Here is a 16,668-nt window from a genome sequence, read left to right as displayed (position 1 = left end):
CATGGAAATGCTGCTCTGAGCAGTGGCTGCGGGCTGAGCTGGAGCAGAGGACATCAGCAGTATATTTACTGATGAAAAAACACAATGGTTTGTATTTTTAAGAGTGACAGTCTTGCAAGAAATTGAGATGGATGATCAGGTGTCTACAGTGGTTGCATGGTTTTGTATCCAACAAGCATGAGGATAAAGAGCTTTTGGTATTGGTTTTGGGGTTTTCTTTTTTTTTTTTTCCCTTCTTTTTTTTCTTTCTGATGTTAACCTGCAACCAGAGAGAAAATTGACCGTCTTGGTGTCACGGCTTTAATTGGGCTGATGCTCTGCAGACGCTGTTTGCAGGCTGATGAAGGGACTGGTGCTTCCACCCTCAGCTCACACACAACGGAGCATGCAGCACACCAGAGGCTGTCTGTGTTGTGCACTGCTTTTCGGCACAAGATCTTCCCCCGGGGTCTTTTACAGGACTTGCAGACCATTAAAAAACCACATCAAAGAGCATTTCTTCCGTTTAAGCTTCATGACAGAAGCCAGTCCATGGTGTTGAAACCCAGCTGGGAGCAGCTTGGATATTATATAAAGAGTTCATTAGGGGAGTCCCCAGCTACTGGCAACTTTCAGGCTTTTCACTTTGCACTAAGATGGAAATCCAGGAGGAAACACAGGTGGTGGCATTTGATTGCCTCACTTCAGTATAGTGAGGTTGATTTAACCATTTAATCAACCAAAGACAGACAAACTTGGTATTTTGAGAGACGCAGGCTGCCTAGTGTTGTTTTCTTTAACAAAATCACACTAGGCAATTCAAAGAGCTGGAATGACAAAGACCTTAAAAGAAAATAGTCAGTGCTCTTCATTTATTTACTTTCAGGCAACTTTTGTGCATAAGGGTAAGGAAATACAGATTTTATTCAAGTAGGTGATGAAAAAGTCCTTTTTTTCCAAATAATTTTTGAAACCAGCACTGTGATAGATTTGGGGTTTTCTTGTAGGAGCCCCAGGTGTGTGTGGGCTCAGTGGGGACGTGTCTTGAGAGGGTCCCAGCTTCCTTCTCACGCAGCTGAGGGTCCAGCTCTCACCCTCGGTCCTTTCACGGTCCCTCTCTACAGCATGTGAAGCTGAAATCTTTAAATTTGCTTCCTGATGCTAACAGGACAGGAAAACCCTTTGCAGCATGGGCCAATATCTGAATTTTAAAAGCAGGGCAGTAAGAAATACATGGAAAAGAGACAAAAGGCACGGCACCAGTCTCCCGCTGGTGCTATATGTGTGGTCCTCAGAGCCAACCTTCCTTTTCCACCCCTTGGACATCAGCTCCAAGGGCGGCCAGCTGCCAAGCAGGATAACTTTACCAATGTTTCAGTGACTCCAAAGGAAGCGAGGTGAAAACTCTGCCTGTGCCAGCGTTCCTGTAAAACTGACCCCAGCGTGCCTCAGTTTAGGGGACTTACACAGCCCAGGGAAACCTGCAGACAATGCATGCTTTGTCTACCTCTGTTCTCCTTGGGTGCCGTGAGATGCTGAGTCCAAACATTTAACCACAAAATGCATTAATTACTGTCCAGCTCCCTGGGCTAAGGACCATATGCCAGTAACCAGAAAAAAGAATGCTATTGCATGGAAAGTACATCGATTGTTAAATGTCTCTAAGCTGCAATTACTTCCACTAAAAGTTCCCGATTAATGCTTCCTAGAGGCATTTATCCTTCAGTGTTCGTGCTTGGAGCAGTGTTAACTCAGACTGTGCAAAACAGGAGCGACCCAGAAATTGTGGGATGAACTCAGCTCCCCATGTAACGATACGGGACATGTCCTTCTCCCATAGTTCTGCCTGCCTCTGGTGCCAGCCCACAGCAGTGAGCTCTTTTCCACCACGTTCTTCACCAGCACCAGACACTAACTCTGGGCACAGTGCTGCATGTCCTCAGCTGCTCACTTCAGAGCCTTGTGGGATCAGCTCCGTGAGCCTGCAGTTAATGCTAAAATTTGGCATTCGCCCCGGATGAGAATAAGCTATCTAGGGACAGCTGGTTGTGAGCTACAGCAAACTGCAAACAGTCTGACACAAACAGAAGCTCGATCTCCCCCGCAATCCCTGTAAGTCTGGCGGGCTAACACCCTCCAATGAGCTCCATAAACAAACACTGCTCAATAGAGGGATAATAAAATAAAAATGAGCAATATCAGCAAGACTAAACAGTCCATCCTAGACAGCAGGTGATGGACAGAGCCAAAAATCCCACTTTGTGCTTGGACAGGAGGCACAGGGCGACTGGAGCTTATGGGGTTACTTTGCGAAGGGGCACCACTGCAGCAGAGCCTCTGGGACATGCGATCCCTGGGCCCGTGCTTCTGCTCTTCTATGTCGTCAAGTCTCTGGGGAAGGGCTTTGCAGCATCCCAGCCTGCAGACAGGCCCAAATTAGCACTGGAATGAGAATACTGGTATTTTTAAACCAGGCGGAGTCATTTCTGCTTTTCTTTTAATAGGTGTCCGTGGGCAGGTTCTTCTCACAGTTTCATCCACCATGGCTTTGTATTGATACAACAAATCCTTCTGTCTGTCTGGGCTCTTGTTTTCAGCTGCAGCCAACACTGGATGGTCCAGCACAGGGCTATGCGGCATTTTTGTCTTCCAAACTTTCCTCAGCACCCTTTCTTCCCTAAGCAGATTCATTCTGTTTAAAAAACAGGATGAAGACTTGGCAAGTGGTCCTGCTGAGTTGCAACACGATCTGCATGCTGAGTGCCTCCAGTGCCTGAAAAATCCCACTCAGGGATAAAGAGCCACTTTTGAACCCCGGGGTCAATGCTGCAGCAAATGCCCCTGGCTGAGTTTGCGCAGCGAGGGCTGGGGCAGGAGAGCACTTGCTTTGATACGTTTAACATCTGATGCCTCCAGTTCCAAAAGCACTTGGAAAGTTTGAGATGGAAAATTGCTGCATAAAGGCCAAAGTGCTAGAGAAATGAAACAATAATATACTGTACTGCTGCTCTGACAAATGGAAATAAGCCTTCTCAATACAGCATAAAATAATATAGAGGGAGTGACCTGCTGCTCTGAGTATAGGTGGGGGGCCTGAATTGCTTTGTTCTGACTCCCTGACTTGGTGCAAATGTAGCTTTGAATAAGTCACTTTTCTGACTCATTTCTCCTAGCTGTAAAAGGTGGGTAATACTCCTCTATGAACCGTTAAGAGGATTGGTTATTTATTTTGTAAAGCTTGGGAAAATTAATTCTAAGTATTATCGCAAAAACCTGTCAGAATAACACAACCAGCAATTACAGAACTAAGAAACCACTGAGAGCTTTCAGCATTCAAAACTGTTCTGAACATCATTAAAGAAAGAGGTTTCAATTGAATGGGAAGGATGAGGGCTTTGGTATGAGGCAGCTGGAAACCAGGAAAATGTCATCTAAAAGTAAAATAACTGAAAAGATGTTAAGCAGCCGACAAGGCTGGTGCAGCTGGATATAAATGAAATAAGCTATTAGCTGCTCTGCAAGATAACACCACGTGAACTCTTTTGTTAAAGAAGAAATTCAGTGGTTGTGAGGAAAAATGGCCCTGGCAACTCATTTGTACTGCTGGTAAAATAAAAACAAAACAAAACACAGAGTGCCTTACAGACCTCTGCACCTACTTTTACTGGCTCTGTGGGGGAGCTATTTCTTTGTACTCTACACCTTATCTTCTCAAAAGTAGGAGGGTCTTTGCTTTGGGGAGGGGAGGCACAAAATACCTCAGCTTTTACAAAGCCCCCTGAGTTTGAAGCTTTTGGCAGAAAAGGAAGGTGAAGCGCAGAGTGGAGGGTGATGACTGGCCCTGCGTTTCATACTCCGTGCTGCCCGGTCACGGCTCGGCGGACTTGGCTCCTGGCCTGTCGCAGCAGGCATCGAACAAGCAGCAGAGGATAACAGCCTTCACCTGCCAGCATGCTGCCGTGGCCTTGCAATTAAAGCCCCCTGTTAGCAGTTTCTGAATCTACCAGGGACATGGGCCTCAACTGGTGCAAATTTCTTCTGTCACGCAGAAAAAGTGCATTTGAAGACCCCAAACCGGTGCTTTCAGACCTCCGTGACAACCCCATTTAGGGGAAGTGTTTTTCCCTCCCCTCCCTTTTCCTCCCCGCCCCTTTCTCCCAGCCACATTCCAACAAAGGTATCCCTTGTGGTACGGTCTGCAATTAATTTAGGGTGGATTATTCACTGAGGTTCTTGGACTGGGCTCGAACTTAGGGTGGATTATTCACTGAGGTTCTTGGACTGGGCTCGAACGTGTGGTCCTGCCTTGCTCCCAGATCAGTTTGGTTACGGTGACACACCAACTCCCAATTTAGCCTGTCCCACCCTGTGAATCAGAGCGACTCCTTGGACTCTGTAAAACAAACAGAGGAATCTTCCACTGGCTCCGAGGGAGTTTGCTGCGAAGCACCGTGAAGAAGCCATGGGAGTGACAAGGACTTTGTCATATCAGCTGCCCAGCCCTATCAGCGCAGGGAGAGAGGCCGGCAGCAGTTTTTCCTGCTCTAGATGAAAAGTTGCAGGGACACTCAGAGATGAAATTTGTTTAGAGACATCCGGTTATGCAGGACTGAGGACAGTCCCTGGGGAGGGACGAGGCTTCATTGCCATCCAATGCTCCGCTTCCCACCATCTTGTCCCAGCCCATGTGGCCCCACGGGTGCTTTGGGTACAGGTCACAGGGGGCTCGCGGGCATGAGGTGGCTTGGGGAAACCGTGCTGCGGGCTGCCCCGTGCTGTTTTGGTGAGACGACTGGAAAAGGGCGAACGCCGAACGTCACCGCGCCCGGAGCCTCCAGCCCCTGCCCTCAACAGCGTGGCAGAAACCGGGCTGGGCGCGCTCCTCCCTGCCGTCAGGCAGGAGCCCGGGCTGGCACCACCGCCCCGGGCCTGGCGGCGCCCGCGGGTCCGCCGCCTCCGCCAGGGCCGGGCCCGCCCAGGCCGCCCCGGAGCACCGGACCCCCCGCAGGGCCCCCCCGCGCCGCCCGCTGGGGACCCCCGGGGCCCGTCGATGAAACCGTTGCCCCCCGGCACCGCCCCCCACCGTCGGTACTGCCCCGCCCCCTCGGCCTCGGCCCCGCCCCCGGCCTCGGCCCCGCCCCCGGGCGCCGGCCGCGGCGGGTCCCCGTGCCGCTGGGGCGGGGCCGCAGTCGCGCGCAGGGCGGGCGAGGCGAGCGGCGGAGCGGGCGGCGGCCGTCCCGGCGGGGCAGCTCCGGGCGAGGCGCGGCGAGGGGCGAAGCATGGCGCTGTCCGTGCCGGTCAACGGGCTCAAGGAGGGCGACAAGGAGCCCGTCATCGAGCTCTTCGTCAAGGTACGGGGCCCGGCCCGCCCCGGCCCCGCTCCCCTCGGGCCGCTGGGCGCCCCCCCTCCGCCCTCCACCCACCGCGGGCTCCACGTTCCCCGCAGCAGCGGGCGCGGGGCCCCCGGGCCGCACGCGGGGTCCCGGGGCCGAGGTGCGGGGCGCTCCCCTCGGGGCGGCCGCGGGCTGCGGGCTGGGCGGGGCGGGGCTGCCGCGCACAAAAGGGGCCGGGGTCGGGGGGGGCGCGGGGCTGGGGGCGCGGGGCTGGGGGCGGGCCGGAAAACGCCCGCCCGGGGGCCGCGGGGAGCGGCGGCGGCGGCCCGGGGCAGCCCCGGCGTGGCCGAGCCCCGCGTGGCCGCGCGCTGGGCGGCGCCGTGTCGCGCCGTGTCGCTCCTGTCGCCGCCTGTCGCCGGGCTGCGCGCCCCCGGGCCCCGGTGGCGTCTCTCTCGCGCTTAGCACGACAGCGCGGAGCAGGCGGTTCGGTTTCCCCGTTTAAACGCGGTTCGGAGAGCAGCCGAGGAGCCCCGGGACGCAGCTCCCCGGTGTGGCGGCGCGGTGGGAGGCCAGCCCCGGGACCTGGGGGCCTGCCGGGCGCGGGAGGCGACGGGCACACGTCTCCTGCACGCCACGTAGGGCTTTGCCAAGAAGCTGTTAATACGTAATCTAATTTATTTAATGGTGCTCTAAAAAAGTTGACTTTTTCTCTTTTCAGACGTGTTAGTGGTGTGGAGATGCGGGACCTAGGGGAAGCATCGGGGGCAGGGTTCCAGGCCTGGTCCGGGTCCGGGCGTGAAGGCTCCCAGAGCTCGGTTAGAGCTCAACGGGACAGCAGTTGCATTGTAGGCTACTGTAAATTATTTATAGCAGTACTTCTTTAGTATAACGTGCCAGCTTACCTTCATCCAACCTAAAGTTCATTCGCTAGTTTTTTTCTTTATTTTTAAACAAATTAGAGCAGTTACTGATGGCAGAAAGATTTGGGGGCAGGGTGAATCCTTGTGGATCTGTTCAAGGAGGCTGTGTCATGCTTGAGGAGTAGCACGAAAGAAAGCGTAAAATTACTTTTCAGAAAAATGTGTTGATTCTGATTACTATTGGACCGGTAATGATGTCAGTGAATATGATAGGGAAAAAGCAGGGAACTTTTCTGTCACTCTCGGTTAAAATTTCTTTATTGGGATGGATTTAGGACGGCTGTGCCTAGGATTATCAGCGAGTACTATCTTCCTCAAGGAAGCCTTTTCCCAGTGTTATGAATGACTGCTACAAGTTGTATACTTGGCAGCCTTTGCAATAGAGTTCAGGGAAAGGGATTTATTTTTGTCTGTCTTCACGATCTTTAGGTAAAGGTTATTTTCCTGGAAAATCCTGCAGAGAAGAACACCCTCTACCCCCCAGAACACTGGCAATAGTTGTTTCATCTGGTGTTGCTACCTGTCCCATACTTTGCTGAAGCTGTTAAGTATTACTGGGATAGTGATCTCTGTAAAGCTAACAGAAGTCTTGTATGCTGTCCGACTGCCCAGATCATTGCTTCGTGCGAATGAGAGCAAAATGTTTATATTTTTCAATAGAACTAACAGAGTCTTTTTAGCAGAGCACTAGAACTTGATTTAGTCTTTTTTTTTTTTTCTGTAAATGGGAAGCTCAGTGTCTGGTTTTGTCTGTTCTGCACAGTTTTCACCTGGCTATGGGTGAAGACCGGAAAAAGTCTGACGTTACTGAGTATTAGAACAAGACTTCCCAATGTGATAATGTTCCAAGCAGTGCATGGGGTCTTGGGTCTACTCATGCACTGTTAGTCAGCGAAGTGCTTCAGACAGAGGCGGTGGAAGGACTTCCTGACGAAAAAAGAAATGTGTGCCAAATGCCTGCGGCTGAAGGGCGGCAACTGTATGACCTGCGTACAAAGGATTGTAGCAGCCAGACTAAGATGAAACAGAGGTATGGGTTAAAGCTTGAGAAACAAACCTGTGAAGCAGGGGAAACTGCTTGGCTTCATGCCCAAAATGTAGTGTTTGAATCTTATTTAACTGTGATCAGTAACTGGGTAGGGTGGGCACAGCAAGTAGTGCGCAGACGGTGAGCCTTCAGTTATGAATAGCTGTGTAGGGCTGACACACGCCGATTGCTTTGGTTTACTCAAGAAGACAGTGTAGTGTATCAGTCTGTTATAACTTGTATTTTCATCGGCTGTGATAAAGGATGTGCAGAAGTAGAATATTCAGGTAAGAAAATGTTTGTACTGTGGTGCTGGAAGTGACATGAATAACGTGTTTCTTGGTCTCATAATGTGCAACTTCAGGAGCTGTTTTGTTACAGCTCTGGTGGGCTGCCTGCAGGCTATTTTAAACTAAGTGAAAATATTTCTCAAGTCTTCTGAGAGCTGGTTAGGAGAAACTAGCGATGTATCTGATTTCATTCAGTTCCTCATATGTTCACGTGTATTATTAATAAGGGAGGTCCACTTCCATTGTCTAATGAATATTTTTATATACCCTGGTGGCATTTTAGAAAAGCGAAGACTACACTGTGATGAACATGCACACAGAAACTCAGGCATTGGGATCTGAATACAACTCATATAGGCCACCTATAATAACTGCAATTTAGTTGGTCGTGTGCGGATTTTTACTGTAAATAAAAAGTGTGTCTGACTGCTTTGGTCAAACAGAGCCACTCTTCTGCAGAAACTGCAGGACAGAGCCTGTGCAGAGTAAGATGTGTACAAAGGAGGTGGGGATGGCAGCTGCCTATAGCTCAGCCTTTGGTGTTCTAGAGGGCAGCCAGCGATTGCATTCTTCTTGTAATAGCGAGGTGAAGACATGGACGATCATTGAGTTCAGTGTTAAGGAAAAAAACAAACTCAACAAACAAGAAATTCCTAGTTGTATATCTGTTGGCAGGAGACATTTCTTTATAGTAGATGTAGGTAACCATTAAGGAATATATGGTCTTCTTCAGCTGTGTAACATGTGTACATGTAAATTAGTTAGGCCTTGGATATCCAGCAGCTTTCAGATAGGATGTCTTTGTGAAACTGGGCACTTGTTTTGAAAATCAGATGTGAGTTGTGCTGTCTGTAGAAAAAAGCTGTGAATTCATATTTGATAAATATTCTCCTCTAAAACTCCCAGTGATTGTATCAGAAGTTTATCTACACTTCTGTATAGCTGAATTAAAGAGAAATTTGGCAGGTGAACTCTGTTTTCTGGGACCTAGGTGCAGTTTGTTCAGTTAGATGTCGAAGCCTGTGAGAGGCAAGGGATGTGCGTGTGCCCACATAGCTAGCAGCAGACTCAATGCTAGCTCCGTGCTGGGTGAAGGAGCGCGATCTGTCTGACCTGCTGATGTGTGGGTCTGCCTTTGTTTTACGGTTGCTCTTTGCCTGTGAGTGTCTTTATGTAAGGTCTGATCTGTTGTGCTGCTGTATATTGGTTTATAACACACCATTCCATAAACTTGCTCATTGTCATTTTTTTGTCAACTGCAATACAGCTGTAAAATTAAAAAAAATAATAACTGGAAAGGAATAAAACTAGAGACACGTAACATTGCTTCTCAGAGATGGTGTTGTCAGGGGCAGGCTTGTTACTTGGTAATCTTATTGGATAAGTCTCTTCCTTATGTACAAGATCATCCTTTGGAGGTTTTAGTGTAATAACCTCAGCACCTGAGAACTTTCTCAGTATGCATTTGGTATGCATAGCAACATTTTACGTGTGGCTTATTTATTGTGAAGGATCCCTTTATACACTGAAGCATAACCATCTTGGTACACCTGTGCTTAACTGTGGTGAATCAGGCATTTTTCTTTGGCCAACAAACTACGTTGTTTGAATTTCTGCTTGGGAGACTTCTCATATCCAGAAACCTCTTTGTCTTTTTCAATCTGGTTGCTGATGCAGGAACCGGTGCACTTTGCACAGTATTGTTCACAGATAGAGAGATGGTCCCAAGTGTAGACATTATTTTTTTCCAAAACATTGGAAAGTAAGCTTAAAAACTTCTAGCAATAATTTCCAAAGGGGTTACAGAGAGGAGTTACTTTATCTTCATTGTGAAATTGCTTCTGCATGTCTTTCCACAGTAATAATGGTTTTATTCACTGGCATCTGCCCTCCCCTTGCCAGCGATTAGCATCTAGGCAGCTCAGGTGGTCAGGAGAACTTGAGGCTTGCTTCGCTGCTGCAGGATGCCTGTTGCTCGCGCGCCTTTCCTCTGTCCCCAGCGAGCAGTCTGGCGGAGCCCCTGGGCCTCAGCTCATCGTCCTTTGCAGCCTGCTCCTCTGCCCGCCGCCTGCAGCGGGGCTTCTGAGTCACTGGCTCCGTGGTGTTCGTAGGAGCTGTGTGCCACAAAGGCATTCTTTGAGCATAAATCCTGCTGTGAAAGACAAATCTGTCCTCAGCCTTCCCAGAAGGGAAGTGTCTCAGGCTGTGCATTGGAGGCTCGAAAGGAAAGGGGCGCCTGTGAGTTAGGACAGGTATTGCTGGAGAAGCTTTGGGATCTGGGTCCTATAGAAAGCTGGGCGAAACGCACGCCAAGGGGCTGAGCAGTGTGAGCCTTGTGCTTCTATGTTTCGGTCCAACCATCTACGTGTGTAGTAAGGAATGCACGGAAGCAGAGAAGAGTATACTTAACACTAGAGATCATACAAAAATATTTGAGGAGAATGAGAATCCTCTGGAAGGAGTTGCCTCGATGGCTGAGAAGTAGCGGGCGGATGTGAGGGCTGTTCGTAAGGTCGGTTCCACCGCTGGGAGCGCGTGGGGGGGTCCATGGGTCTCTGGGCCTTAGCGTGGCAAGCGGCCGGTCATTGTTCCTCGCGGCGTCCCTGCCCGGCCCTGCGCAGGCTGTCCTGGCCTAAGCCCGTGGAAGGAACCAGAGAGGGAAGAAAGAGCTCTTTGAGAAGTAATCCTGCCCGTCTTCTAAGGGAAAGAGGGTGGGCAGAGAAGCAGCTGGCTCTGCAGCCATCTTTTGTCACTGAACTTGTGGATTTTGAGGGCTGTGTTATCCCATAAAAGTCTGGTTTTAGGCGCCTAGCCAGGGAATCTGTTGAACTTTTAGCTAAACAGTAATCTGTCTGCTTTGGAAAGTGACTTTTGTATGCTGAGGTTGCAAGAGTGAATGTAAGTGTACGTTAGTTAAAAGGGACAAGAAGAGCTGTGTTCTCTGTTATTTTCTCACTGGTGCGAGCACGTTCAGGTTCGCTTTGGAAGGAGGCGTTCATTGTGATGTGACTAACGCCAGGCCAACGTGCTTCTGCAGTGGTGCCTGCATCAGTTCCAGGTTCTGGGTGGGCTGGGCTATGTAGAATTCCCCAGGAGCTACATTTAAGACTGGATAAATGTGCTTGTCAGTATTTTATTTTTCTTTTGAAGATGTTCTCTGCTGATTAGGCCTTGCAACTGATAACCAGCTGAGCAGGGCAATTCTATAAGGCCTTAACTGGACTGTGGGAGAAAGTGAGGTGGCTTCTCCTTTAGGATAGAGGCACTTGGGACTGCGAAAACTTTTAGAACTTTCTTCAATTCAGAATACTCCTAAAATAGGTGTCAGGTACTCATTCTACTCTTCCTTTGTATTAAGAGTTTCTGAACATGTTAGCAGTTAAGACATCCCAAAACAATTATTTTGCCTTGGTATGAATTTAAATAGAGCTTTGACATCAGGGGCTTTATGTTCTTTGCTTGAAATATTTTTTCTTTAAGAGAGAATAGTGTCTGTTCTTTTAAACTTTTTTGATTTTTTTTTTCAATTCAGGTCAAACATGCATTTGTGGCATAATCTGATTTTCAGGGCTCTGAATGCTGTTTGTTTATGCTGAAGTTAAAAGCATAAGGTAAACTGCTATTAATTACAGATGTCTTTGTGTGCAAGTTCTCTAGGAGTTCAGACGTATTCCTTGTATTGTTGGCTAGACAAAGGACAAAGAACTTTGCACGAGGAAAGGAAATAACTGAGTTCTGCAATGAATATCCATATTAGGTATAAACTAAATATAGGAGTGTAATCCAGGAGTGAAGTCACATCTGTATATTTTCATGAGAAGAGCTGATGAGATCAGTCAGTGCTACTGGATCAGCTTCAGAGTGTTTTGGCTCTGTTAAAGAATTACTCTTTTGGCTAGACTTTGGTCTGTACTTTGGAGAGCTGCTATTTTTAAATAAAGGAAATAGTTTTTTACATGGTTTTGTCTAAAAATAAAATGAAAGAAAGCATAAGTACATTTCTGTAGTCTTTCAAAGTGACGTTTTAGCTGCCCTCGTGAGACGTGCTGTACTGGATCTTAATGAGATAAGGCAACATGTCCCGAAGGAGGAGGTTCTGCTCTGCGAATGAAGACCTTGGATACTGCTTCCCGAGGGGTGTAGAATACATCCATAGAGGTGCCTCTTAGTAAGTGAATTGCTCAGTGCTTGCACTGGAACAAGAAGCAGCAGAGGGCAAGCCTCCCGCGGAACCTTCGTGTTCTAGTAGCTATAGAATAAAAATTCCAACACCAATTTTGGTCTAAGTGAATGGTTTTCCTCGCTAGAGCATTGAATGTGCTGTTAGCAGGGGGTGCAGGTTCAAAATGGCAGCTCTGCTTCAGTGAGTTTTGAGAATTCAAGCAATTTTTTCCATTTACAGGCAGTTCTTCCACGGACATTGCTGTTGATCTCCGATTTGGAGGCAGTTGTGCTTAGCTGTGTTATTTTTTTTTCAGAATTTTGAAACTCCTGGGTGAGCGCTTGTGTATCGATGTGGGACTTGTTTGGGCATCCAGCACTGGCTCCGCTGGGGGCATCCTGCCCAGCTGGCGGCACCTCCTCGCTCCAAGAACTCAGCTGTAAACTACCATAAACGGGGCACTTTGTTTTGTCCCCCAGAAGTGATGTGTGTTCGAAGGGTTATTTGAAGAATTCTTAAAATTTTAAAATTGCACTCACGTCTTCTGAACCCCAGTAACCCAGGTTTGCTGTTCTTTCCTCTAATTTTTATAGATGCTTCAGTGTTTGGTGTGGGGGAGATCTTGGAAATGGGCATCTTGGGGTGTAGCCGAAACACTTCATTAACAAATTTAATAAGCTGGGAGAGGAAAGAAACATGTTGTGCTGAGTGGTTAACAGCATACTTGCCTTTCCTACTGTATAATTGCAAGAATGTGTCAAGCTGTCACTTAGCAGATTTCAGTGAGTTTGGCCATATTTATCTTATTTAGGTTTGTTACAACGGAATCACTTTGTTGAAGGTATTGCCATTGGAGTAAAAAGGGTAGAAGAGATGAGCTGTGAGGCTTTTGCCATTATTTAATAACTTTAATTTTCCTTATATCAGGCTAGGAGAAAGCCATGCATCTGGCTATCCACAGTAATACCAAGTTTTTGTATTCATAACATTAAGCCAATTTCTCCACTGAAGAAAATGGTGGTTAGTATTTAATGCAGGTTTCGATCTGACTCTTCATCCAGTTCTCCCAAAGGATGAATGTGGGATGATGTCTTTCCTCCTAAGAACTAGAAGGGCTTAACTTCATAATTCAGTAGAAATTAATTATTTTAATACATCGTGAAAATCCCATAGCTTTTTCCAAAAGATTTATGATGAAAATTAGGTAGCAATAAGCAAGAGCTGCATGAAACTGTACGAGACAAATCTCTTAAGTATTTTGATAGGAACAGGATCACAGGGTTAAATACAGCATCATCCTAAAATGGTCAGTTGCTGCTACAGTCAAATGTCTAACACAGCAGTGGCTAATCAGAAAGGTGATGACTTAAGAGGCTGCTTGAATGGGCTGATAAACATTCCTTTCCCTGGTTTAATAGTCAGATCTCAAGTATTTACTGGGAGTTCAATTCATTCATTTATTTTTTTAAAAGCTTTTTGAGTTTACAGGTATATCAGCTGAAGTGGAAGTTGGATCGATTACAGATTAGGTAAAGAAGGTGCGGCTTGTCCAGGGGCAGCAGTAGCTAAGGTTGCTTTTTCCTCAGGTTGGGGTAGGTGTCAATCACCACATAGAAAATATGGGTTAATCATCTTAGGCTTTTTGTATTTACAGCTAATTCCAAGTATGAGCAATGGACTTGTGTTTTGTTTTTTTTCCCCTATGCTTTTCTTAGGACTCCAGCTATTTAAGATAACAATGATTATCTAAATTGTTCTTTAGCACTAATTACTTTTCTGGTGATCTAAGAGTTTAAACCTAAGTTGATATAGTGCTACCAAGCTCTAAGTCTCCTTCTAAAGGTCAAACAAGGGCTTGCACAAATCAATATAGTTCATGTAGGGATAAGGCTGTGATATAGGCACTGGAAGCTTAATTTGATGCTTTCTGAGGTTGTCTGGCCTGTTTGTAAATGGATGTACATTCTTTTCCTAGAAGATACTTTCCTATTTGTAGGTGTTGAAGGCAGAGGCAAGTTAAGCACACGCCTCCTTATAAAAATAGTTACCTTCTGAGTTTAGAAGCAGTTGACTTTAAGATGAAGGTTAGTTAATGATGGATTTGGAGAACAAGATTATGTAGAAAAAGGCATGATGCAGTGGTAGTGCCTGTTAATGCAGTAGGCTCATGATGAACAGAGGTAAATTTGAACTAATGGCTATACAAGTTGTCAAACCGCTGACCTCTGAGGTAATGAGAACGATGCTGGATGTTTTATTTAGAATCTTCTGAGCATCATAAAAGAATTGTGGGAGTCAGTGTGCTTGTCAGAGACGTTAAATCATGTAAATAAATAAACAACAATTACAAGTTGTTGTTTTTTTTAAAAAAAAAAGCAAGAGGATATTCTTGCAATGTTTGAAGTGTTCGTTGCTTGAGCACTCTTTGATATGTCTGGCGTGAGAAGGGACCATGCTGCAAGGACTTGTCCAAGGCTGCCCCTTGGTTTGTGCTGGCGTAGCAGGTGTTGGTTGGTTGGTTGGTTGAATAATAGACCCTGAGATTTTGTTTTCATCTGCTAGTATGCCTATCCTCATAGTACTGTTCTTCAGCTTTTCCATGTTAAGGTTTTTTTTTTCAGCACCCTGTTTTACGTTTCCCAGGACAGCTGCATTTGAAAGAAAGGACTCCCATAGCGGCAGGCTGTGTACCTAGAAACAATCTTTCAGCACTAAAGTTAGAGTAAGGTTTAGTTGATCCCTTTCAGTGCTGCTAAGATGATGAAAATGAGTGTTTGGATTTGTTGTGCATCACAAGCAATGACCCACTGCTGCCACTAGCTATATTTTTCCAGTAACTGCAATCCAACGTTTGGTCTATATTGCAACATGGCAAGAAAGTCCTTCTAGTATTCTGAATCCTTTGCAGGTTGCAGTTGGCTTTACAGCTGTGTGTATTTTTTTCCTAGATCTGACCTTCAGTCTGTCTTGCTTGTTGTGGCAGGGAACTCCTTTGGGCTGTCAGATGTCTGGGCCTCCTCTATCACAGTGTGCCAGTCCTGCGGGGCAGCGTCCCGGTACGTCCCAGCCTGATGGCCACTGCCACCGAGAGCTGGACGCGAGCTATCCGTTGTGCCTGGGGGCAAGGCGAAGGGGGAGCTGGGGGCAGAGGTGTCCCTTTGTCTTGTCATACCTCGGATTAAATGTGGCTGAACCAGATTTAGCTAGCAGCAGAGTTTGGGGCTGGATTCTAGCTTGCTGCCTGACCTGTTCTTCCCATGAAAACAACTGCCTCCACAAGCTAACAAGTCTGGAAGCACGAGAATCCAACATCATATATTACAGACAGCGCATCTTTTTTGTCTGTCCTGAGCTGTGCATCTTACCACCTCATCACCTATATTCTCTTCCTAATGGTGCCTCATTAATATTTTAGGCATTGTGATCCTTTAAGGTGTGTTTTGGCAGGCGAAGCCAGCGCGTACCTGCGACACCCTGAAGCCCGTCCAGCTGCTGAGGGCGTTACACCAGAGAGCCTTGCGGTCCTCGCGCAGACCTGGTTCCTTATGTCTTATCTGAGAGCCCTGCCCAGTCAACAGCTTGGAATTCTGTTTATCCAGCTCGGCAAGATAAAGGCGCGAGTTGCAAGGGTTTAGACTGATACTGCCAGACTTTTCCGTATTCCTGCGTGGAACATTAAACCACTCCTGTCTGTATTCTTTCATCTCTGGGGTTTTGAACTGCTGCTTGTTTTTCACTTGAATCACTTTGTTGGTTTACCTTAAACTGTTTCCTCTTAAAACACTAATCCATGTAGGATTATTAATTTGCTCATTTTTTGAATGAGCTTACTGGGCGAGAGTGATTTTTATCTGCTGTTTTGAGGTAATGGGTATATATCATGCTGTTTTCTCTTGTAGTTTTCCCGGCAGATTTTTTTATTAGTTAGAACTGAAATAGAGATTGCTTTTTATTTTTTTTCTTTTTTTTCCTAGTCTGTTTACTTGCTTTTGAACTTTAATCCTCTAGACTGAAGTTCAGTTTTCTTGTTCAGAGCAGTGGGACGTTATTGGGGGGTGTAACTAGCTTCGTCACTTGTGTTTTTTGCCTTTTTATTCCCCTCAGGTAATATTTTGTGATGTGTTTCTAAATTGGATTTTTCCTTCTTCAACAAAACTTTTTTTCCCTCCTCTTCCTGGTATATCAAATCTGGGAAAAATTGCTTTGATAGCTTTTCATTCCTGAAGGGGGGTGGTCTACTGTCCTGCCCTTTCTTTGCCTTTATTTACATAGGCAGAGACTGAACTGTATTGCGTTTCTCATCAGATGCACTTTGACTTTACTGTTATTCCTGCAGTCATTTGATGCAATTTGGGAAACTCATAATATACTCCTTTTAAATGATTGCTGTTGGAAATGATTTTGCAAGCCTTCAGGACCAAAGATTTCTAGAATTCTGTTTTACTCTCAAGTCTTTTAGATGTATGCTATATAAAGAGGGCTTTGGATCCTTTTGAGTGTTTCTTTTCTTGTCTGTCAGTTTCTGTTAGTCTTGCAGTAAACTTCAGTGCTACCTTGATAAAGTAAATGCATGCAGGTCATTGTGTTGGGGGTCAAGTTAATTTTTATGCTCTTGTAAACACAAACTCTTCACAATTTTAATTGATTTTTTTTTTTACTTCTGTTAGCTTATTTAGCTGTTAGAAAAATGTACAAGTACTTAGACTCTCTGTTTTTTGGGGAAAGATGATCTAATTTGAATGAAGTCACTGCTTTGGGGAAAGAGAAAGGAGGTGGCTTCTGCACTGGCTGGATCAGCTGAGCTGAGCCTCCCGGGCAGTGGGATAAGCAGATTTTTTTCTTCAGGTAGCTGGCACTCTTGCATGATCTGAGGTACTTGACATTAGAAGTTGCTAGTTGTTTTAAGTTTGTGGGCTATGATAAATCAGATTGTCTTCTCAGGAAGCATACTGGTTTG

General features: G+C 46.5%; 1 protein-coding gene across 2 annotated transcripts in view; it reads left to right on the top strand.

Annotated features, from left to right (window-relative positions):
- Window positions 1-5,145: 5,145 nt before the first annotated feature.
- The window catches only part of CLIC4 (chloride intracellular channel 4), a 29,317-nt gene continuing 17,794 nt past the window's right edge, over window positions 5,146-16,668 (top strand). The window contains exon 1 of one of the 2 annotated variants that reach the window (XM_035562032.2): window positions 5,146-5,330. In XM_035562032.2, the coding sequence (XP_035417925.1) occupies window positions 5,259-5,330 (72 nt within the window). In that variant the 5' untranslated portion in view covers window positions 5,146-5,258. Of the gene's footprint in view, window positions 5,331-5,765; window positions 5,948-16,668 lie in introns of those variants that run through there. The other variant, XM_035562040.1, reaches the window with a different exon arrangement.

The sequence above is a fragment of the Cygnus atratus genome, chromosome 23 (assembly GCF_013377495.2).
Source record: "Cygnus atratus isolate AKBS03 ecotype Queensland, Australia chromosome 23, CAtr_DNAZoo_HiC_assembly, whole genome shotgun sequence".
Taxonomy (NCBI): Eukaryota; Metazoa; Chordata; class Aves; order Anseriformes; family Anatidae; genus Cygnus; species Cygnus atratus.
Note: the sequence above shows the minus strand (reverse complement) of the source record. Positions and strands in the feature narration are given on the sequence as shown.